This window comes from Arvicanthis niloticus, chromosome 1 (genome assembly GCF_011762505.2).
Source record: "Arvicanthis niloticus isolate mArvNil1 chromosome 1, mArvNil1.pat.X, whole genome shotgun sequence".
Classification (NCBI taxonomy): domain Eukaryota; kingdom Metazoa; phylum Chordata; class Mammalia; order Rodentia; family Muridae; genus Arvicanthis; species Arvicanthis niloticus.
Genome location: NC_047658.1, coordinates 101,724,883 through 101,748,580, shown reverse-complemented (window position 1 = coordinate 101,748,580; position 23,698 = coordinate 101,724,883). Strand labels below are relative to the sequence as shown.

General features: G+C 43.0%; 2 protein-coding genes across 3 annotated transcripts in view; one reads left to right on the top strand and one right to left on the bottom strand.

Annotated features, from left to right (window-relative positions):
- Insyn2a (inhibitory synaptic factor 2A) overlaps window positions 1-14,313 on the top strand; it is a 57,086-nt gene extending 42,773 nt beyond the window's left edge. Inside the window, exon 4 of the mRNA XM_034495036.2 lies at window positions 11,597-14,313. Within this exon, the coding sequence (XP_034350927.1) occupies window positions 11,597-11,780 (184 nt within the window). The 3' untranslated portion in view covers window positions 11,781-14,313. The remainder of the gene's footprint in view (window positions 1-11,596) is intronic.
- Window positions 1-23,698, bottom strand: part of Dock1 (dedicator of cytokinesis 1) — a 503,223-nt gene that overhangs the window by 274,044 nt on the left and 205,481 nt on the right. For both annotated transcript variants that reach the window (XM_034495028.2, XM_034495020.2), the window contains exons 26-27: window positions 21,972-22,099; window positions 19,927-20,022 (exon numbers count right to left, since the gene is read on the bottom strand). In XM_034495028.2, coding sequence (XP_034350919.1) covers window positions 19,927-20,022; window positions 21,972-22,099 — 224 coding nt within the window. The remainder of the gene's footprint in view (window positions 1-19,926; window positions 20,023-21,971; window positions 22,100-23,698) is intronic.

Genomic DNA, 23,698 nt, shown 5'->3' with positions numbered 1-23,698 from the left:
ATTAAGTGCCACACAAAGGCTTTCCTATTTAGAACTCCTCGTTCTGACTCAGAGGGAACATCTTTCCAATAAGCATATGGAGTAGGGGGCTGGCACGACATCCACACTGTGGAGAAGAGCTTTGAATCAACAATGAGGAGCTTTAGCCAGGACATCCCATTTTTGACTAATGACATGAATACAACTAGAGCCTGCAAGTGTATTAGGCAATTCCTGCCTGGGGTTTAACACGTCCAGGGTCAGAGTTCATCCAGTCACCTAATGTGAGAAGTCTGAAATGGAAAAGATTTCTAGAGAAAGTTCATGGGGTGAGCATGTTCAGGATAAAACTACTTAACATTTTGTGGGTGACTGAAAAAAGAATTTATTAGGACACTGTCCAAGGAAACTGAAAATAATTTAAATAAATTTAGCTCTAAATCCAGGGGTGACTTGTATCAAAAGTGATTTTAAAGGTGATTTTAATGAGTTGGAGAAGGGTAAAAATTTGTCTTTGGGGGAAATCAGCCTAGAGTATTGAATTGGCTCAACTAGCATTCTACAGGAATCCAAATACATTAACCCAAGGTTTCTCATGTAAAACACCAGTAAGTGTCCAGACATTAGAAGGAGATGCCAGAATCTGAGGAAGACTCATGGAGAAGAAAGTCAGAGGCACAATGATCCCCCTCATCCCACTACATAAACCAGTAGGTTCGTTCGAGTCCTCTCAGAGACCTTTGCATTAACAACAGAATTTGGTGGGATGCATTTTCACAAACAGGATAGAGAAGAGGCTTTTTACTGCCTCACAGACTCCATCAGACCCTGAACCAATGCCGAACATTAGCAGAGGATGGGGTGGGAGGAAGAGTGGAGTTTCCCTCTCTCTTTCAGAAAAGTAGCTGAAAATTATTCCATTCAAAGCAATATGAAGCAAAACCACATTTCAACTCCAAAGATGTGTTGCACACAGAAGCTACTTTGGCTTAGTGAGCAAGTTGTAGAACATTCTGCATGTTATTTCCAGTCCAGATGGACTTTCCACAGTTCCTTAAGCCCTTCTTTCATTGAGTCTTGTAACACGTGTTCAATAAGGCATCCCAGCTCCTATCAAGTAAACACACAAAGCTTATCCAACTTTCCCCTTGACGTTCCTGTCATCCTTTATTTGGTTTGGTTTTGAGACAGGGACTTACTATATAGCCCTGGCTGTCCTGGAACTCATGATGTAATAGGCTGACCTTGAACTAACAGGGATCCACTTGCTTCTCCTTCCCAAGTGTTGTGATTAAAGGTGTGTGCCACTACACCCAGTTCCTGTTATCCTTGACTAGAGATAAAACACAACAGTTACGCTCACAATGTCTGAAATGCCACAAGAGTTTCTTGAGATCCACAGGAACAGATGCTAAAGATGAGAAAAATGCCTTTTGTTAACTGGAAAACTCTCTGCCTTGGGGGAAACCACAACAAGTCTTATCTACCTGGCATAAGTATGTCGTTTTAATTTATATTATAAACATTGAAATCTCACACCTATATGATTTAAGATGTGGTCAGTATTTTGCAGTGAGGCCTGCCTGAGGATTTTCTCTAAATGCAGATATCTCCAAAGAGTTTCAAGTTGTCTTCCAGGAGTCATGGCTGCTTTTCTGTATTGAAAATGAAACCATGCCATGTGGCTGAACCAGACCTCAGAGCAGGCTGGCTGTATCCTGGAGCTGCCCCTCTTCTTTTTGTGCATTTTGTGTGACATCGCCCCTCTTTCTAAAGACAAGAATAACTTACTAGATTGTACGATATTCAAATTGCATTATATAAATGATGAATATAAAGGGCATAAATAAATCCAGGAACAAATAACAACATATTTTTTGGCAAGCAGATAGTTGCAGAAAAACGAAAGGTCTGAGTTGAGAGAGGGAGAGAGAGAGAGAAAGAGAGAGAGAGAGAGAGAGAGAGAGAGAGAGAGAGAGAGAGAGAGAGAGCAAGCCTGTTCGTCCACTCAATAACAATGGCCTTGGGTAGGTACTGGCAACATTACCCAAGGAAGGGCAGTGATGGTTAATGAGGCACAGCAGTTCAGGGTCCCATCTGAATACCAAAACCCAATACACATGGGAGATATAAATGGCTGTCTCTATGACAACGATCTGAGCAAAGGGGAAAAGCTTAACTCTAGGTCAGAGTCTTTGTAATCCCTCCGAAGCCTGATTTTGGCACCAAGGAGAAGGGACCATATTCTGAAGTTGAGGACCTTTGTCCCTCCAGGTCAACATTTAAGCCTCTCCCTGCTAGGAGCATGTCTGAGATTGGGAAAGATTAAAGCAGGTTTCAAACTGGGAGATTTTTTAAATGCCACATGTCTGTGGTTATCTTAGAAGCTGAAGTACACAGGGGACCATGAAAGCTGCCAATGTCCCCAAATTGTAATTTGTCATACCTGCTTATTGGCAGACATCGAGCCCTATAGGACAATGAACTTGACCCCATCTGTCTCACATTTAAACGCTGGAAACCCAGCTGTCTTCTCAACAAAGCGGAAAAAAATTCTGAGCTTCTAGTAGCAGTTGGCCAAGGTACCTGCTTTTGGATGGATCTGGCCTTGTAATACACGTGTGCCTTTGTCATGGGTGGAAAGTACATAGTTCACTATGAACTAGGATTTTGCCATGGAAATATACAGGACTTGAGAAAAATACCAAAAAGACAAAAGGTCTTGAAGCACTTTCAGGAAATAAAGGCTTCAGGGGAAAGTAGCACCAGGCAAAGGTTGGAAACATTGCTATGTCAAAGCCAGCCTCTCGGATCTGGACGCCTGGGGTTTAGGGCTTGGCTGTCCCCTTTTCTTGTGGGCTGGTATCCATCCGCCTTTTACGTCCTGCAAATTACAAAGGATCCTTTCCAACTCTGAAATCCAAAACGCTGGCTGTTTACAAATAGAAAACAAGACAGGTCCTGGAGACTCAGACAGGGCTGTGCATTGTGATGGGGAGGAATATATGGACATATAAAGCACCCCTCCTCATCAAAAATCCTGCACCCCCATTGGCAAGTGCAGGTGCAGATGTAGCCCACAACTGACAGCTGCTCCCACTAGCTCACTGCAATGCCAAGCACCAGAAGCTTCCATCTCTTCACAACTGGAAATTTTGAGACGCTTAACATGATCACATTTCCCCCTAAAATGACACCCCTTTGATTGTGATCTGGACCAACTGAGATATTCAAATGAACGGGAGCTTCTGCATGAAGAAAGATTAAAAGAGACGCGAGTTGGACTTTCCTTTAAGTAAAACTTTTCTGCCGCATCATCCGTACTTCCTGTCAAAATATGCTTTAATTAGTTTAGAAATGTTTTAAGAATAAATGGCGAAGTCTTTGTCTCCAGCCTATCCTGGCAACGCTGCTGTCAGACTAATCTGATGTCACCTCCAGTGATTCACCTTGTGCTCAGATTTGGTTTCAAAGGGAACAATGAAAAAGACCATTAGCAAATCCGCCCCTTCCCTCTTTTGCTGAACTGGTTAATTCATAAAATAATAGTGCAATAACAGAGCAAGGAAAGGGGGTGAATTCTAATGTGTATGTTTTAATGAAAATAACAGTGAGCCAGGCTTGATTCAAAGGCTTTGGGGGATACCACTGAGATGTAGAAGATAATAATAATGTTGACACAGATTAATTAAGGAGTATTGTTTCCAGACAGGAAGTTCTTCTTGAACAGGGTTAGGACAGACTTTGGGAAGAACTGCCTACTCCTGCTTCATTTTTACAGTATCAAGGCGGCCGCAAAAGTGGCCTCAGGTGATACCAGCAATCACTAACTACAGCAGTAAGTGGGCAAGGGTATCAGGATGAAGGAAAGGCCTCAGCCTACTGAGCCTTGTTGTAACACCAAGAGCGAGCGGGGGAACTTGTGAGGTGTCCTGTAAGGTGTCACAATCCCATCATCTGACACAGAGCAGATATGGGGGAGACAGGATACCATGGAGGGACATCAGTTGATGGGGAGTAGAGGTATAAAAGTGGATTGGCTATGTTTTCTAGAGCTCCCTCTGCTGGAGAGTTAGGAACTGGCAGGTATCAGAGCATCTCTAATAAAGATGGCTCCATGGGAGCAACTGAGGACTTCCCAGTACATGAGACTCAAGCAGGAAAGGCCTTGAGGATACATGCTCTTACCCAAAATGATGGTCAGATTTTTAGGAAAGATGAAGGAGACACCCTCAAATGATTCAAATACAAAGAGACTATGACTGCCCTTTCTTATATCATTCCCAATTAATTTACCACACACCATTAAGCACACAAAATATATGGTTGGAAAGACAGGAAGATACATGCTGAAGGAAGATTCTTCACTGGTGACCCGTGTTGTGCAGAAAGGAGCTGGTCAGAGTGAGGGAGCAGGGCACAGCATAGCTAATGAAGTCTTATTGTAGAGAGAGGTAACTGGATTTGTATGCGGAGCCAGTGCCAGTCTGAGGCTATCTCCAGAGCCACTTGGAGCAGCAATGTCTCTGCAGCCTGTGTCACCCGACGATTATCTCTTAGTAAAGATACCCTTTCCAGCGTCGCTTCAATTACTCCTCTTGTGCATATTGACTTCTTTAGCAGTCTGAGCCAAAATGGGGGAAAAGCACCTTCTATCTACCATCCATAGCTGTGTTCTAATTCACTCTGTGTAAGTGGGGACCAGGGACAGTAACGGAACAGAACCCTTAGACAATACCTCACACAATGTTATTCCAGCATAAAGGAACTATTTTTTAATAAAATAAATTAAGTCAGGGGAAAAGAATAGTTTTGACAGGCCTTAAAATTCTTCTTGAAAATTCCCAAAGCTAATAATCCAATTTCTCTCAGTATTTTTTTAGAACCTAAAAATACACTATCTCTTTCCCCCCAGAAGGTAAGGATCTTTTAAACCTTCAGAAACACCTTGCTTCCCTTCTGCAAACTCTGTGAAGCTAACAATGGCATCCAGAGTGGAAGCTGCCCACATCCCCACACCTTGTTGGCAAAGCAATGACTTAAATTTTATTCAGGGCAGAAGACCCCAGGGCAGCCACAGCCCTCACATTTGGTTAACTCAAGGGGTGAAAATTAGAGAACCTTTTTCTGAAGTCCAAATTAGCACCAAGGAAAGAAGGAAGTCTGTCAATTTCATAAGGAAACCGATGCCATGCGGTTTTAGGTGAATATGGGGATTTTCTTGGGCATAAATACAGGATTCAGATTTCCCCCTAATTCCTGAATTAGGTCACAAAACATTTTCTGGGAAGAATTCAGTGATTTCCAGGTGCGGTGGTTCCCAGCCCCCCTCAGCAGCCTCTCCCCACTTTGGCCAGAGCTAACAGAACAGAGCCAACGAAGGACTCCAAAGCAAGCTGCTTAACTCCCAGAGGTATCCAGGAAGCAGTCTTCCTGTCCGAACAGAGGAGCAGAGGAAGCGTCCAAAACGATAAGGGCAAGGGAAGGGAGGATTATGATTATAACCAAGTCTTACTGGGGGATGGGCACATTAGAGTAGATTGCAGATGAGATGAGAGTCCTGCATTCTCTAGAATTCACTGCAATTATACCCCAAAGAGAGAAAGCCACACTTGTCACTGAGGCTAGAATGGCAATGTGTGACCAGCTACATTTAATAAATGATTGACCCCGTCTAATTACAATGCATGATCTTGGCAAGTTCTCTTAGGGTGACATGAAACATGCTTAGTGCTCATATGACACTCTCCTAGTCAGCTGACCACATTCCTGCCTTCCTGAGGGAAGGGTTAACAAGCAGAGCTTCAAAGTATCTTGAGTTTAATTCTGCTGCCTTGTGGCCAAAGCAGAGCTCTCTGAGGGCTGCGTGCTTGGTCTGGCCTGCCCTTTCTCTTGGGCACTCCCGTAAGACCTGGTATGGCAGGTAATGTGGACAGGCTGGGGCCTCAGCCAAGCATATCCCAAAGGGCAGGGAAAAATTAAGAGGGTACATTCTGAAAGATCACTCTTTAACCAGCTTTGGATACTATGAATTTTAATTTGTAGCCACAATGGATGGGTAATTTTTTAAACTATACTCATAATATCTTTGTTATAGCAAAGATTTTTATAGTCTCAATAATTGAATTATTACTGGATAGGCAACTATGTCTGGTGCTCTGAAGTACCAGTATAGTACTGCTATAAACAGACACAGAATACATCAAATAGTACTGGGGAAGGATAGCAAATCTTTATCTAAAAATTAAAAAGCTACTAATTATAAATCATCACTACTTGATTGGAGTGAGATCCATATACTCATATAGGTCAATATATATTTTATAGAGATAAGAGATAAAATACAGCCATATACTATGTACATATTATATAATATTCAATAGACAGAATTCTACAAATGGAACACACGGGCTGGGTAGTACAGCTCTGAGTTTGGAAGGGAGGAGATTCAGTTCAGGTCAGTTTATTGTGATTCAGTAAATAAGGAGGGTGTGCTCTAAGATGCTAGCACTGGCTGAATCACAGTGAAAAGATGGAGTCAGTGTGGCATGTGTACCTCAGTAGAATCCCAGATAGAATCCCAGATGGAGAGCACTTGGCCAGATTGTGGCATGGCAGGGTGTTTTGCATGACCTGTGAGTAGGCAGACAACTTTTCTAGAAAACCCACTGAAGGAAAGGGAGACAAGAAACCTCGATTTAGACAAAGTAGCAGGATGTGGGCAAGGTGTTGGCCATTTGGGCCATGGAGACTCTGGAGGTGGCAAGAACAAGACCCAGCTATTTCAAGGCCAAAGGGGAAATGCCAAGGTTCTGCAACGGGGTGGTAGAATATGTGGTTCTGGGGAGGAGGAGAGGAGTGAGAGCCACTGGCTTAGCTGGCAGAGAGGCAGGCAGAATCTGGGTGTGTCTAGGAGTGTAGACAAGATGTAGAGTGCCCCTTAGATGCTCTATGGGGAAATGTTCAGAGGAAAAGGATGGCTACTTTAGATTTTATTTCTTCTATTGCCTGGAGAAGTAGCTGAGGATGTAGATAAACAGAGGAGTAGACAGAAAAGTAGTTGCCTAGATTCCTCTAGCACACAAGAGAGCACAGCCTGGAATAGTCCCTACCACCAGCTTCCTCTGGAGAGTGCTGGTGTTTTTCCATACAGTACATGTCCATACAGTAGGCACCTGCACTCCTACTAGGTGCTGTACTCAGAAACATTACTCATCCTATCCAAAGACCCAGGATAAGAGCTCCCCATGTTCCCAGTGCACTGACTCTTGGGAATTGTCCTCTGAGTGGAAGATTCTCCATCACTACTTCACAGCCAAGGGAGTTCGGGTCCCCAAGGTGAGATGATATATCCACAGTGGCAGAGCAAGATGTGCAGAGTCACAGTTAGCACCAGGGACACCATGATCTAACTCCAAGAGAATTAAAATAGAGGCTAGGGATCTGAATCTCACTGGGCCACAGGGCATTGACAGGCAGGAGAAATGAAAGATTTGGGGTCTTCCACTTCAGAAAACAAGCTCGGGAACCACACTCACCTGCTTCTAGCTCTTTCCTGCTTTAGAATGAGAAGCAGAGAAAGACTTCACCTGAGGCATTCATTTAAGCTGAGGGATAGATATAAGTTGGCAGAACCTAAATTTTGCAGGAGATAACTTTCTCTTCCATTCAGTACAAGGTACAGCCAGTTATCTGATGCCAGAGCCCACTTAACCAGAAAACTCTGGCCAGTTCCCAGCACCAAAGCAAATGCATAATTCTCCAAACTTAATGCAAATCAGAGAAGGAACTCAAAGATGGAAGATGAGAATCTGTAGTCAGGTTGCAGAGACTGTGTGTAACTGCAGTGATGGTAAGGAGTTGGAGTGTGGCATTCCATGTTATGAGCCAGAGAAAGTACTCCAGGCGGGCAAAGGAATGGCCACAGGAAGCAGGCAAGGAAAAGAGATGATGACAGCCATCACTTTACACATAGAAGCAGATGAGGGTTCATCATCCCAGAGTTAAGATAAAGACCAAAGCATGGGCTACTGGCCATCTGCCAGGCAGGTCTCCCTAAACTTCATGTGGCCAACTGGCTGTCCTCAGAGATGGAGGACTGAAGACAGAACAGCTGTACAGCTCTGTAGTATCCAGGACCTCTGTTCCTAGCAGAGGCCATTTGGCCATGAAGATCAAAGAAACCTTTGCTCTAAGTCAGCCAGAGATAACCCGATTCTTCTTAACCTTGTAATGCTGCCCTGTACACTCAGCCATCTACTTCAGACCCCAAATAACCAAGAATGCTCTTGGACAAGAAGAAACTACTAGCAGCCAACAGTGGGGAAAAAAATACACATTTTTGCTACTTAACAGGCAGAGTTCACCTATCCAGGGTGTGGCTGGATGATACAAACATATCATCCCCAGTCAGATACACTGCAACCTTGACAACATAGAGCAGGCAGTGAGGAGAGGGAGGGTTCACCGGTGGTCACTATGTCACTGAACCCCACTGCAGGCATGTCCCAGCAGGAACTCCCTGGCTTGGTGGCCGTCTTCTTCCAAGCCTGCTGCGGACTGCAGCACCCTGGATGAGCGCAAACAGGACTGTGTTCAACAGATAAAGTCAAGTCATTTCGTTAACAAGAACTCAGATTAGATTACTCTGTGATTACATGGTTCCTCGGTGTGATAAATTGGTTAATGACAGGATTCCCAATGTAGTTGCTTAATGGGAATTCAATAATTACAGGTGCCCAGGATTAGATGGTAGTCTAGCAAGTGCTCACCACATGCTCCCTTCTAACAACGGAAAAGCTACCTGGGACAGCTGAAATGGCCTTGACATGGAGGATGTGTTTCAGTATTAGCTTAGCTAAATGTCACATCTCACAGACACCTGAAAGGCTCTTGTCTAAGCATCCAGACTGAGAATTCTCTAATGCTCTTTTTTTTTTTTTTTTCAAATCGGCACCAGACTCAATTGTAAAATCTGCAGTCAACACATACAGTATTGGAACTATTCACTAATAGTGAAATGGTCTTTCACAGATTTGTAAGTCTGAGAATGTGTTCTTTGTAGAGTTTTTGGTAAAACAGAAATTATCATTCCTTGAACTGGAGTGAATGGAAGCTCACTGATGATGAGGGAATTAACTTAGCCCTGCTCCCCAGACTCCTGCACCAAGACAGGATCTCCTGCTTTCTAAGGTACCAACAGCCCAGACGGGCTGGGATGTCACAGGTTCACCATGTCCTAAGGTTTGCACTTTGCACAGCTGTCCCTAGGAGGGGCCTTGCCTCACCTCCACTGCCGCACATTCTAGATAGGTGACCTCATGAACTTCAAAGTCTACCTTTTGGAACTAGAATCTGTCTCAAGGAGGATTTCAACAGATTACTGAAAGTTGTCTTCTACTTCTACACCTGCTGTGCCATCCACTCACATGCATGTGTGTGAGTGTGCATGCTTGCCCACAAAGACACAGATACACAGAGGCACACACACACACATTCAAAGAGTTACTAAAAATAAATAAAGAAGAAAACAAGGCTTCTTATGGAAAAAAATGGAGAACAGCCATTAACTTTTCTTGAAATTAAAAAAAAAAAAAAAAAAAAAACCTCTCAGTGACATCACTGCCTTTGACAATAAGAAAAATGGTGTATGGAATGTAGACATCATAAACTGGGCCATTCAACAGGGCCTGAACTTATTTTTGAGACTCCAGATAATACGGCTTTGCTGTTTTGTGTTTCTAAAATGTCAGAATTTGGCTGGGATTAATGGTTCCCTAAATGGGTAGGATTTTGTGCTTATAGACAGTTCACGGATGGTCTCCCCAGCTACAGAATGTTATGAACACTCACTGAAGTCTACTGACATTTAGTCTGGCATCTGGACAAAGTGAGAGGACAGAGTGGAAGACCCCAGAGCCCTAGTCCAAACCATATCTAAAAAGCAGGTGATGGGAAGAGAGGCTCTCCAGTGCCACATCATCACAGAAAAACAGTGCATCAGGGGATCCATTAAGAGGGGATTCTAGCAGACCATCACTCCTTCCCAAAGACATAAATAACAACCCCAGCATGCTGGCAGCACTCCTCCCTGCATCTTCCTAAGTAGCAGTGTATATTTTGAAACACATCTCCAATCTTATCTTTCTAATACAAACATCCTTGCACACTCCTGCTCCCAGGGTCTAATTACAATCTTATATTGTTTTGACCAAACACTATCTATGCTGCTTTTCCTGGGAAGCTGTGTTTGGTAGCAACAAAAACCTTTCAGTAGTGCTGAAGCAATAAACACAAAGAGTCCTCCCCAGGGTCCTCTTCTAGCTGTAGTCCATAAGAATGTTTCAGGCAAGTACAGCTTTGGAAGAAGGCAAGCCAAAGTCATGCATTTATGGTGGTGTCAGCCGACAGGCTTCTCTAACTGGAGGCGGTTGCAAGGGAACACACAGCTTGATGCACTACAAGTGTGTGTGTGTCATATGTGTGCACATTATGACTTCTGACTCGGTCCATGTTTGCTGGCTAGCTAATTTGCATCATGTCCATGTGGACAATTCAGGAGAAATAGGGTGTTCAATCTGACTTTCCAATTACATAACAGACTTTGATTTAAATTCTTTGTGTAAAGTGCATGTACATGGTCTTATGGTCATGTGCACACATGTGTGCATGTGGAGGCCAGAAGTTGAGTCTCTGCCTCTATACGTCTCAATTTTATTTTAAATTTCATTTTTATTAATAACGTGAGAATTCTGAATAATGTGTTTTATCATAGTCACCCCCTACTCTAACTCCTCCCACTTCTACTTTCCCAACTCAACTTTTTTTTTTTAACAACCTATCAAGACCACTTGGTGCTGCCCATGTATTCTTAGATGTGTGGACTACCTCCCAAAGCTCAGGGGTCACTGAGGAAGCAACGTCATAAAGACTATAATAAGAGCCAGAGGTAGTAAATACAAAGTAACATCCTCTGTGCTCAACAGAGCAGCTGTACATAGGAACTCACAGCCATTGAGACTACATGTACAGTCCTTGTGGAAACTTAAGCCACACAAGATCCCAGCATGAACAGGAGACGTGGGTACAAAGTCCTTCCCCTAACTGATGAGCTACGGGCAAATGACAGCTGCCGGGAGAGGGAGAATCAGCTTTGAGAGTAGCCCTTGTTTTAATCAGCATCTTACTTTTGGAGGCAGGGTTTCTCTCTGAACCTGGAGCTCACTGATTGCCAGGCCGGCTGCTAATGAGCTCCAGAGAACTGCCTGGACTCCACCCAGCACCCACCCAGCACCCACCCAGCACTGAAATTACAGACAGTGCACCACCACACTCAACTCTTTTAAGCGGGAGTTGAGGGTGGAACTCACATCTTTGTGCTTGCATGGCAAGCCCTTTCTTCACTGAGGCTTGCCTGAGAAAGTAACTTATTTTTCCAAAGAAAAGTAGTCAATCTGGACTCGATCATAGCGCTTGAGAGTAAAAATATGATATGGTTAACTGTTTATTATTAAACAGGGCAGTTATGCTACGAGTCCACTCTGAATGAACATAGCCCTGACAGGAAGTCGCGGAATCTCTTAGGGCCACACACTAACCCTGTGTTCTGTCTTTCTAGTGTGGAGCTGGATTTTAAGCAACAAGAAGACAAACTGCAGCCTGTGCTGAGAAAACTGCACCCTGTCGAGGAAACTCAGGTCATCCCTTCGCCTTACACTCAGGAGACTCACTCCTCCACGCCCAAGCAAAAATCCAAAACTGAGTCCAAAAAGCATGGAAGGTGGAAACTCTGGTTTCTTTGAGACTCGTGGGCTCGGGAAGACCCAGACCGTCTTTTAAACACACTGGGATTTAAGTGAGTCCTTTTCCGAAGCGGATAGGATCAAGGGAACTGCGGTGCCAACGCGTGCTCCCTGCTTCTCGCCCTGCGTACCAAAAAGGCCTTTGCACCAACAGATAATTAGCAGCAAGGGAGTGACTGTCACCCCTTGCCAGCTGTCCTTTGCAGTTCACTGGTATGGGGTATAAAGTCTGAAATAAAACTTACATAGTCAAAGATAAGGAAAAACTCTAACCCCCCAACAGCGCCCCCTGACCTAAGAATGAGTATTGAGATGCCAATGTTCCACACGGCAGGCTGTCTTTGTAGACAGTGGAACTTGTCATTATTTTTGGCTATTATTATTAATTTTTTTTTTAATGAGAAGAGAAAGCAAGCCTTGTGTTGGCAAAGGACTTCATTTTTACCTTTCATTATGAAATAAGCAGGGGCGAGTGCAGTTCTCAGCACATTCAATTCTGGAGAAAGCACAATTTTTTTCAAGTGGTCGGAGACCATGAATAATCTCGAAAAATGTGACTCTATGTATATCTGCCTTCGTGTGCTGTAGCGCTAAGCCAAGTGACCACATCTCAGTGTCACATTGACACCACAGATTTAGAACCCTCTTCATCTCCAGATGGACGACATGTTTACTGTTCATTTTCCAAATGGCCAGCAGCCAGGAACCACCCCCACCCCCACCCACCCCGAGTCATGATATGCCTTCAATCATTGCAAGCTGACAGGGTCAGAGCTACTGGACACTAAGCTTACTTAGATTTTGTTTTTATTCTTTGGGTGCCCAAAGGCCAAATGATGAATCTGGCAAGAATTGGAAAACAGACAGAGATACACAATGGGTAATATAGTTAACTATAAATCATGGGTGCCTAGGCTGCAGCAGAAAGCACTGGATCCTTTTTTTTTTTTTTTTTTTTTTTTTTTTTTGTGGCTCAATCCCCAAGATGCTCTTATGCCCAAGTGCAGCCAGGTGTTTTATTCAGTTCTTTATGCTTTGTCACTACTGGGTGAGATCTGACCATAGCAGAGAGAAACATAGTGGTTTCCCTTAGCTGCTACTAATGGCCAAACTTACCATCACCTACATTAAACCTAACCGTAAATTGTATTAAATGGCATACTTAGGGGAAAGCTGTGAATCAAATGGTTTTAGGCATTTAAAAAAAACAAAAACAACAACAACAACAACAAAAAAACATCATACAATCAAAGAGAGTTCTCTCTTGATTACACATGACAACATAAACCTCTACCCGCTTGGTTTTTGCTCATTTCTTTGCACCTTTTTTTATAGAAACCAAATATTCCTGTGCATTAATGACGTCTCTCAGTGTTCTGCTTCTCATGTAGAAAGTAGGGGTCTTCTTTTTGTCTTTTTTTTTCCTTTTTGTATAACTTAACGTTTTGAATAGTCTGTGAGCATACTAGAAAAATCTAGTCTTCAGTGTTGGTCCAGCTCTTTCAGCTGGAACTGCACACTGATCGCAGCCTGGCAGATCAGACTGCAAACCTGCAGCAGCTCAGTTTTGGGAGAGGGTCATGACCTTCTTTTGATGGGTAGGAGCAAGGCTCACCACATGCTTTTGCTCTGGACTGAAGAGTTTCGTTTAGTTCTAAACATTTGAGTTATACAACGAGCTTTAAAAGAAAAGAAGCTAAAAGAATATTTTTGTTTGAATACTCTTTGGGAACTACTGAAACCACACTAGAGGTATGCTTAATTTAAAATGCAAGGGCATGTGTGTGCGTGCATGTATGCATAAGATACATACACACACACATGCAAAACACACTTGTGCACACACACACACACACACACACACATGCACGAAAACACATGCCTATATGGAAGTACTCTACAAGAATATAAATCCATAGAAAAGCAGTAAACAGGCCTGTTGGAGAAGAGCCCTGACCGAGCTGATCCTGTACCATGAAGGAAGTGCAATTGTTTCATGCATACTAAACTTTAAACACGTGTTACATGTTTTTATACTGTTTTTAACTGATGTTATAAAAATGTTCACAACCAGTTTTCTCTTCCTGTGTGTGAAGAATTCCATATTCTCAAGGAGTAGAAGGAAGGGTTCAGCAGCTTTCTGTCCAGTGCTGCACATCTGTCTAGATTCAAGCACTGGGACTACCTGTGTGTGGCATCAATGTTTCCAGCCAGTCTAGGCCCCCAAATAAAAAGACTGAATATTTGAGAGCCAGAAACGAAACTCTGAAGATAAACCAATTCCTACTCAAAGGAAAAGTGTCTCCCCAAACCGGAAACAAATCTATTGTCAAGCTCATTTCATAGCGGAATCACAATTTGCCAATGACAGAGGATGACCCTTCTCCTGGAAAGATTGAACTCAAAAGTTTCATACAAAACTAAGTAAACAGTTCAGTGTCCCCTCCTATGTAGATGTACACATGGCATTACGTATAGAGAGTAAATTATTATACTTGTCATTAAATCTTTATTAATTTTTAAATAAAAAAAATCAAAGGTAATGTGTTGTGTGACTAACAAATTTCTTTCAATGCTTCTATATTTGGGGGTGGGGGGGGGAATCTAAGAAAATAATAATGGATGGATACTTGACCTAGAAGGTCACACTGGTGGGATTCAAAGATGAGACTACCATGTGTCCTCAGTGCTCCCCATATACCTACCCCTGACCCAAATGAAAGTTTGGCTTGCTGTCTTTCATAGAAGTGAGCAAGAAGGAGAAACCACCAAGAGCCATGAACTTTACCACATCATCCTCTAGCCGCTTACAAGTGTCTAACTCCCCACACACTGGTGGGCTGTTTTATCTGACACAGTTACCGCCAGTGGATACAGCTTCATGGGTATGATGTTAGCTCAAGACCAGAGCAACAGCTTCCCTCACCCACATCTCGTATCCTTAAAAAACAAACAAACAAACAAACAAAACAAAAAAAATGACCTTTCATACTTTTGGCCTCAGATAAGTGTGAAGGCAATTCACTTATTGGAAGACAAATAGCCATATAACACAAACACCAAAAATGTCATCCAGTTTTGAGAATTAATGAAAACTAATCAAGACAAAATGGGTAGCGTGTGTTATGGGAGGTCACAGGTCATGGAAACGCTACTCCTTAGCTTTTAAACACTTTGGTAATTTTAATATATGGTACCTCCACAGTCTAGTGACGATGACACAATTTTTATTTCCTCTGCTCTAATCCCACTGGTAGTGAGCAACCTTGGAGGGGGAGGGGGGAGAAACAAACCAGGACCCAGCAATATTAAAAAGCAAGAATGATCATCCTGCCAGCACCAAATATAAATGAACTTGTAAAATCATTGCTCATACTATGCATACAGTGGGATGAATTTCTGAAGGCCACCAATATAGTTGTCCACCTGGAGTGACGCTTGTATTCAAAAGTCAAGTTTCTTCCATTTGAAACAACTATAATGTGTTGTTTCTAGAAATGAAGTTTGTTTTTTTTGTTGTTGTTGTTTTTTTTTTTTTTACAGTAAGGAATTTTAAAAGCACATTGATACTTTAACTTCAAGAAAACACCCATTTCAACACCAAAGCTCATGCAGAGGGATGTAATATGTTGGTGATAAAATTATGTTGAGACTTAGAGAAAAGGCCCTCTTCCTCGAGGTGACATTTATAATTAGTACCTTCTTCTCCTGCAGAGGCCTCACAGGCTCTCATGGGTGGCCTTGGATGCTAGTGAATCCTTTGACAAGACAGCCACTCCCCTGTCAAATACTCTGGACTCAGCCATTCCCTACAACAAGTACCAAACTTTGTCCATGCCTGAGTCCAGTGAGGCAGAGTCTCCCAAGGTCACAGTCAGGGACAACCCAGAAAGTCTTTCTCCATCCCCATGGACTTCCCAGGGGACTCTTGCCTTAGGGGAGGCTCACATCTCTGCCTAAGTGAGTTGGTAATTTTCAGTCTTCTCGTGTGTACCCAGGCCAAGGAAAACCCTTTAGACATCGTCCTCAGTCAATTACATTTTTAAAGGACTCATTATCAGAATGTAAGTCCAATCATTTGAAAGAACCAACCAGCTAATGCAGCAGGAGAAGGAACTTCCCTGCTTGTTAATCATTGTTCTCTGGCTTATCCCACGGAAGATGCATATAGCTCCAGGTCACACCAAACAGCTGGTCTGGATGCCTCTGTATAAAATCACTGCCCCCGAATAATATCACACATCCTGGGTAGGAAGGCTATAACTAGAAAGTCTAGAGAGTCTAGAAAGGTTTCCAAGAAGAAAAGACAAATACAATGAATGTAAAGTCAGACCCAATGTAAAACTGAATATGCCACTCAAGATTCTCTGATGATGACTTGTACCTCTGCCACCTGTTTCATGTAGATATGGCCAGATGTGTAAGGGCAGGTCCATTCTTCACACCTGCTTTCTTGATACATTAGGGTTTGCCTTTTAAGAATTTCTAAATGGAGCAGAGATTAAAAAAATCATTTTAACTCAATGGTAAGGTTATAGCACAGCCTGATTTTAGCATTTATATGGTCTCCATTCTAGAGCTGCCATGGAGACTCTTTGTTTATATTTTATTAGTTAATTTACAGATTGACCTTAATGATGACATTTAGGATCAAGAAATATTTTCTCGTGTATGAAATGCATTCCCGTGGTCACTTCAAATGCAATCTACTTAAACAAATGCCACATGACCGGGTGCAAAGCAGAGCTTATATAAAAAACACTGTAGATGTGGATAGAAGTGGCCGTACACTGTCTATGGCAGCTGGTCCACTTCTGCGGGAGGTTGCCCACTCCTAACTCCTAACCAGATAGAGACTGAATACCTAATAAATCCATGCCCAGTGGAAAAAGCAAACCCCATTCCCAGTAGTAACTTTGACAATGTCATAGAATAAGTCTTCTAATGAAACACATCTACTCAGATTTTTAAAATAACTTCTATTTTAAAAATTCCATCTTGAGCAATCAGTTATAACTTTCCAGCGGATTCATAGTTATACAATTGCCACTATAGTTATGCAAAATGAGTAGCCCAAGAAGATAGAAACCTCTGGGGTACAATGGAATGGTACAGCTCACACACAACAGAGTGTAAGCCATTTTCTGCTCCGTTTCCACCCTAGAGGACCCACTGATGAGGCTTTTGTCCCCCTTGTCAGGGATGCTTTTGTGTGATCCCCCCTCTAAGCTAAATTCACAGAGCAACAGGGTAGCATTGAGTTAATGCATACATCCCCAGCTGATGCAGTCTGTGATACCAAGATGACACATACTCAGGAGAAGTTTTGTGATCCCACTGCTCTGCAGACAGCAGAGAGGGGACTTGGGGATGGCAGATGACTGACAGACACATTTGTCAACAATTCATATCTTACATGGCCGATACACTTCCTGATACATCTCAACTCTGTTATCGCTTATTAAATAATTACAGCTCATTCACATTTCCATTTGTGATTTCTTCCATGACAGCTTAGTTTTATAGGACAAATTCAAAAGAAGCCTTTGATTATTTTTGTAAATGTCTGAGATTTTCAGAACTGGGAAAAGTTGGCTTAAGACCTTAATCCCCGTTTGACTTCTGGAGACTTCTGCTGAAGTCAGGAATATGGGAAATGGGCTTGGAAGTGACAGCTTCCCAAGCTTACTCCCTGACAATATCTTGCACCTCTGATACCTACTTCATGTAGATGTGGTACAGATGGGAAAGCCTAGTGTAGGTCCTTACTTCATACCCACCTTAGGAACATTAAAGAGTTCATTTCAAGGGACTGCTATGTGGTCTTTAGAACACAAAGGCTTCTCCAAGCTTGGACAGTAACCCATCACAAAACTCAGCATCAACTCAACATCTGGATTTTGCCTGCAGAAGACTGTAGCATTTGTCTTTTGGAAATGAAGCAAGGTAGAAATAGAAGAGGGCTTATTTTTGCAAGACCACAGCCTACATGTAGGACAGAAATGAGACAGGCACTTTTATACATTGATACTTGCTGACATGGGCCACAGCAATCAGCATTCCACCTTGGTCTTACAGTAGAGGCCTAGAAAAGCTGGCACTAGAACCAGGAACCACAAACGTACTGGGGTCTAATGTTCTGTTGTTGTTTAGGAAGTGGGAGTAGATCATATGGATCCATGAACAAGAATCTTCCAAGATGTTAGTTAGTGCCCAGCTCAAGTTGCCTATAACAACTTGCTGTGGTTGTCATTGGGACTTAGGGAAAACCTTCCAAAGAGTCCTGGACCCCATACTCTGAGAGCCACACTCACTGTACCCATCCCTTTATCAAGGTGTGTACATTCCACACAATGGCTCACATCCATGTGTGAACTTGTATAATAAGCTTCTTCTCTGCCCCCTCACCCAGGTTTAGCTGCTAGTCGGGGACCATGCACCAAGAGATTACAGCTCTGTGATAGAGTTGCTCGCTACAAGAATGAAGCTCAGGTAGTATCCAACTAGCCAGAGGGACAAATGGCTACATATCCTTAACTAAAGGTAGGCTCATGGTCTTTAAACAGAAACAGAACTGTTTGTTGTTCCCTTAATCAGACACAACAATACTGTCTCTCTAAACAGAAAAACCTGGCTCCCTCCCAAATGAGAAACTGCACTCTTCACCTTAGACAGAGGCAAGCCAGAGGCAAGCCGACATTATCAGACACCCTGGATTTATTCCTACCTTCCAGTTGGACCTATCCAGATGCTGAAGCTTCAGCAGGATCTGAAAGCTCCTGAGCACCTCCATGTCAGCACCAGCCTTCAATCTAACTTACTCTAAGATGATGTTTGCGTTGGCTGCAAGCCACACTCCATCCATTCTACTGGGAGGCAGTTTCCTCGTTCCCATTTAAGTGTGTACAAAGTGCACGAGAGTCTGATTACAGGGGAGCCCCTAGGCATACTGGGGCCTACCCCCAATCTTGTTTATGGGGTTCAGTCTTCACTGACTGGTAACACACAGCGATGTTTCCAGTTCCCAAGAAATGCACAGTAAGAAGACATCAAGAGTGCAATACTGGAAAAGCCAACTTAAATGACAGCCAATTCACATGGAAGCCTGTTATTTTCTAATTCATACCTATGATAGCCCAAACTTAAGTGATATATATCTAGTCTGAACATGGCATGGCCTGCAAGTCAGAGACACAAAAGTGCACAGTTGCACTAAACAGAAATATACCCAGTCCACCTCTGGACTATGGGCTACTTTCTGAGCTACCCGCCTACTTCACCCACATGATACCCTCTGGTATGAAGCCTGTGGACAGGGACACAGAGCCCAGGCTTGGGTGGCTGTGCAGCCAACACCAGCTTGTCCTCATTTGTTCTCTCCATGGACATGTGGAAAGGATCGGGGTCACACACCAACGAAGACCAATGTGCCTTTCCTGCTGCCAGGGTAGAAGACTACAAAAGCTTTTGTTCTTTTAATTAAGGAAGCTTTGTTTGTTTCTCCCTCGCCTGCGAGGACATCCAACAAGGATAGCTAAAATGATGTGCACCTGATATAATAAAGTGGTAATGAGGATGCACATATGGGCCTCAGGCCAAATGAAACCATTTGGGGGAGATGGAGACAACAAATTCTGCACATCAGCCAACATGGCATACAGTTAAAATGACAGTGACCGTTGAAATCTGATAGAATGTTTTTGAAATAAATCGTTTTCCACAAGTAATAACCCATTGTGAGAGAAACAACTAGGATACATTTAGTAGACAATAAAATTGCTAAAGTAGATTATTACCTCAATTATTTTTTAAGGTGCTTCATAAAATGTTATCAAAAGTACTTTCAACATAAAAACAAAGAAAGAAACTACCAGAAGAGTGAAGTCTTAGAAGAAAATACACATCTTTGACAAAAGTAGGACTGATGAGAATCCCAGCACCAAGTATTTCTGTCTCCGATACAATGGATAGTGTCCTCTTCCCTGACAGATGCATCTAAAACTATGGAAAATCAGAACAGACTGTTTCTCAATCACCTGCTACCTTTAAGAAAGAAAGTCCCATTGGACAGAAGAGGAATGATGTGGCCGGTGTGTAGGGAACATGGCCTTCTTGGGAAGACACAAGCGTGTCTCTGGGCACTTACAATGAGTTCGGAATCCCGCCCCATGGAAATGACCGTCCTGTTCACAGTCCTGAGAAGTTTCTCCATGATGATCTGGACATGCCTCTGAGTTGGTCCCTGGAGGAAAGAAACATCAATAAAAGCCAAAAGCACAGATCATACTGGTCCCCAAGCCCAAGCACTTGTCACTAAACCCAGCTGCTCTGCATAGAGTCAATCAATTATAAGCCTTAACAAGATGAAAAATGGTCTTTGTCAAAGGCAAATGCCTTCCCGAAGAAAACTTGAGGCCTTTTATTAATTATAGCCCATTAATGATAATTTGTTACATAATCGTAGCAAATTAATTTAAGCAAACCTTAAAACTAAAAGCAAATCCATTTAAACAATATAATGTTTATGATCCCTGGTGAGACCGCCAATTAGTCTTCCAGAGACGCTTGGCCATCTGTAAACGGAAGGCAGGCAGATAACAACACCGACTGCTCTGCGTGTCACATCCCGATAACTTAACTGCCGCACAGAACAGAATGTTTTAGTACCAGGGCAGCAAATTATCTAAAATTCACAGTGCCATGGGGAGAATTTATTCCCTTGTTTAATGTGAAATGGGATTGTGGATTCTCTTCCATGCATATGGCTTGAGTAGGCAGGCACCTGAGCAATCTCTGCACAGTCAAAAGCTCTTCCTTGAGGTTGCCCTCCAACCTCTTTGCCCTGGTTTTTCTATGAGAAATGCATGGGAGCACTGGGGCTGCACCTGAGGAAGACATCCAAGCCCTGGGCAAGGGCCATGCCACTGATGACGCTGTCTCATCATCTGGCAAAGGATGTATCTGATCCTTTGAACACAAATCATGCAGAATGGGGTAGTCAATCATCATTTTCAACTTTACTGGATTAAAAAATACCTAGGGCATTAGTAAGGTGAAGCTTTAATTAGCTTTCCGCAGAGCATTAGCTGAGAGGGTACTAATTACTCTGGGTATGGGTGGCAGTAGCTCATGAGATGGAGTCCTGGACAGAATAAAAAGGGGAAAAGGAGAAAGCCACATGAACACCAACACCACCCCTCCCTTTTTTTCGACTTCTAGATTTGCCCAAATGGAAGCAAACAACCTCCTGTAGTACAGATAGACCCTGGCCCAGCCCTCCTGCTCCCCCCACCCTCTCCTCAATGTTCTAGATCCTCTGAACTGTGAACCAAAATTAGCTTCTCCTTTAGTTGACTCTTATCAGGTCTTTAGTGAAAGCAAGGAAAAAAGTAAGTAATTCAGAGTGAGTGACTTACTCCTGAAAGGAAGAAACAAACCCCCCATTCTTGTTCATGGGTTCAGTTTCCACTTACTAGTAACATACAGAGGTGTTTCCGTCCTGATCCCAGACACACCAGAATAATCAATGGCATTACCTAAGTGTATACTTCACATGTGCACAAACGGACATGGTATGCTGGTGATGGGAGAGAATGGGTGAAACATTCATATACCGGCCTGAACCAGATTCAGAGTAGAGAAATAAAAAGCCACTGGAATAAAAACAAGATTTAGACAAACAAGAGGGAGTTGCAAAGCTCAAGAAGCACTAGGTGCTTCTTCCTGTGAGGAATAATGCAGAGCTGCAGGAAGCACAGTTGGCTTGGTTCATGTATTATTTAATATATATACATACGTGTGTGTGTGTGTGTGTGTGTGTGTATAGTATATAATATAGTATAGTATATATATATACACGTATATGTACGTATATACGTCTCTGTGTGTGTGTGTGTGTGTAGTAGCCCCGGCTTCCAAGCATTCGCCTGACCTGAAGGATGAGAACTTTGGCCAAGAGAAACATCTGGAATAGGAAAACAAAGACTTGATTTCAATTCAGAAGGGTGAATGCTACAATGTAAATTTGACATACACATAAATAAAAAAGAATTCAAAGGTAAAAGTCTACAGAGAGAAAGGCTGAAAGTGACGGCCATCGCTCCTTCAGCAGGGCAGTTCTCTTTGTAGCGTGTGTCCAAGGCTTAGCCGATGGCGGGTGAGGCTGTCTGTGGTATGATCTCCATGACTCACCACGTCCTTCCGGTAGAGCACCTCCAGGATGTTGCTGAGCAGCTGGCAGCACGCCTCCAGATCCTCCTGCCTCTCCAAGTGGTACTTGAGCTGGTCCGTCATCATGGGGAGCAGGATCTCTCTGCAGTCTGGAAAGAACGTAAGATTGTCAGTCAGTGGGAAACACCATGGAATCCCTCAGGTCTGCAAGAAAGCTGTGAGCCGCCTCGAGTGTCTGATTCACAAGGTGTGGAATGGAGATGAACACCCACATAGGCAAACAGATTGATAACTAAGAAACCATTTCCATTGATGTCAATCATTCACTGAAGTGTACCTGCGTGCACTTGCAGGTCTCTGTATAAACACAAGTCACAAACATGCTTATCACATATAAACACACATGCACATTCCCCACAGTGTGGTAGGTTATCTACTAGCGTCTCTTATCTTCAACCCATTGATTTGCAATATTAAAAGGAGTACATCCTCCAACAAAAACTACCCTAACGGCAGATTTCCAGTCTTTTCATAAAGCAAGCAGGCAAGATACCCTTCTTAAGTGAAAGAGCTCAGCCCTGGGATGGGAAATGGTGCACAGCCCTTCCTTCTTAGACAGGCTCTCTGAAATAGGCTGAGGGGCAGGATGAGAAAACAGAAACCACAGGCAGAGAAACAGGAATTGGAACAGAACCTTGGGAGTTGAGGACTGGGTCATTGTGGGTTAGTTAGGAAGACAGCAAGAACTGTTTACACAGAAGAACAGCATGGGCTCAGGTTAAAAATGAAATTCCTGTCTCTTCCAGTTGGGAAATCCAGCTGAATCTTGGAAGCATCCACATTCCACAATGGCCTGCCCATTTACAACCCCTGGTTCTGACACCAGGGCAGCCAGTTTTGCCTCCTTTAAGATGCAAAGCAGGTGAGCACAGCAGAACTCTGCAACAGGAAATAGATGCAGCTGGTTTTCTGAATTGTACATTTTAGGATTTACGACATTAATGACACATAAAAGCATGTTTTGCATTAATGTTCCCTGAGCCTTTTTTTTTTTTTTTTTAATGGAAAGAAAAGGAAATCACACACAACAATGAAAAAGCTCCTCCACACATTCAGAAACACACTCTGAACTCAAAAGTACACACTGAACATTCCCAAGGACAACAGTTTAATGACAAATCGGAGAAGTCTCTTCCTGCACAAGGCAGAAAGAATAAGAAATAAATAACACAAGTCCCTCTGCCCTATGGTCTCCCAGCAGGACACACGGAGATGGCTCAACCAGGGCATTCTCATCTTCTCCCTAGAGAGAGAATAGGAGGAGTTCCATGTTCCAGAAGAGGTATGGTCTGGTGCGTGTATACTTGATGATTAATCGTCACTGTCAACCTGACAGGATTTAGAATCACCTCGACAACACACCTCTTGATTGTCTTTGAGGGTATCTCCAGAGAGCTTTAACTGAGGATGGCAGACTGACTCTGATTATGGGAGGTGCTGTAGGATGGGGTTGGGTCTAGGCATGAATAAGAAAGAAAACATTTAAAAAGCAGCTGAGCCAGGATTCCCTGTCTTTTGCTTCCTATTCTGTTGAAATGTGATGTGGTAATGGTGACAACCAGAGCTGTTCCTGCCACCATGGCTCCCACCCATGGGCCAAAAGAAACCCTTAATTCCTTAGGATGACTCTTGACAGATATTTGGTCATGGAGAAAAAAGAAAAAAACAAATGAAAACCTAGGTAATCC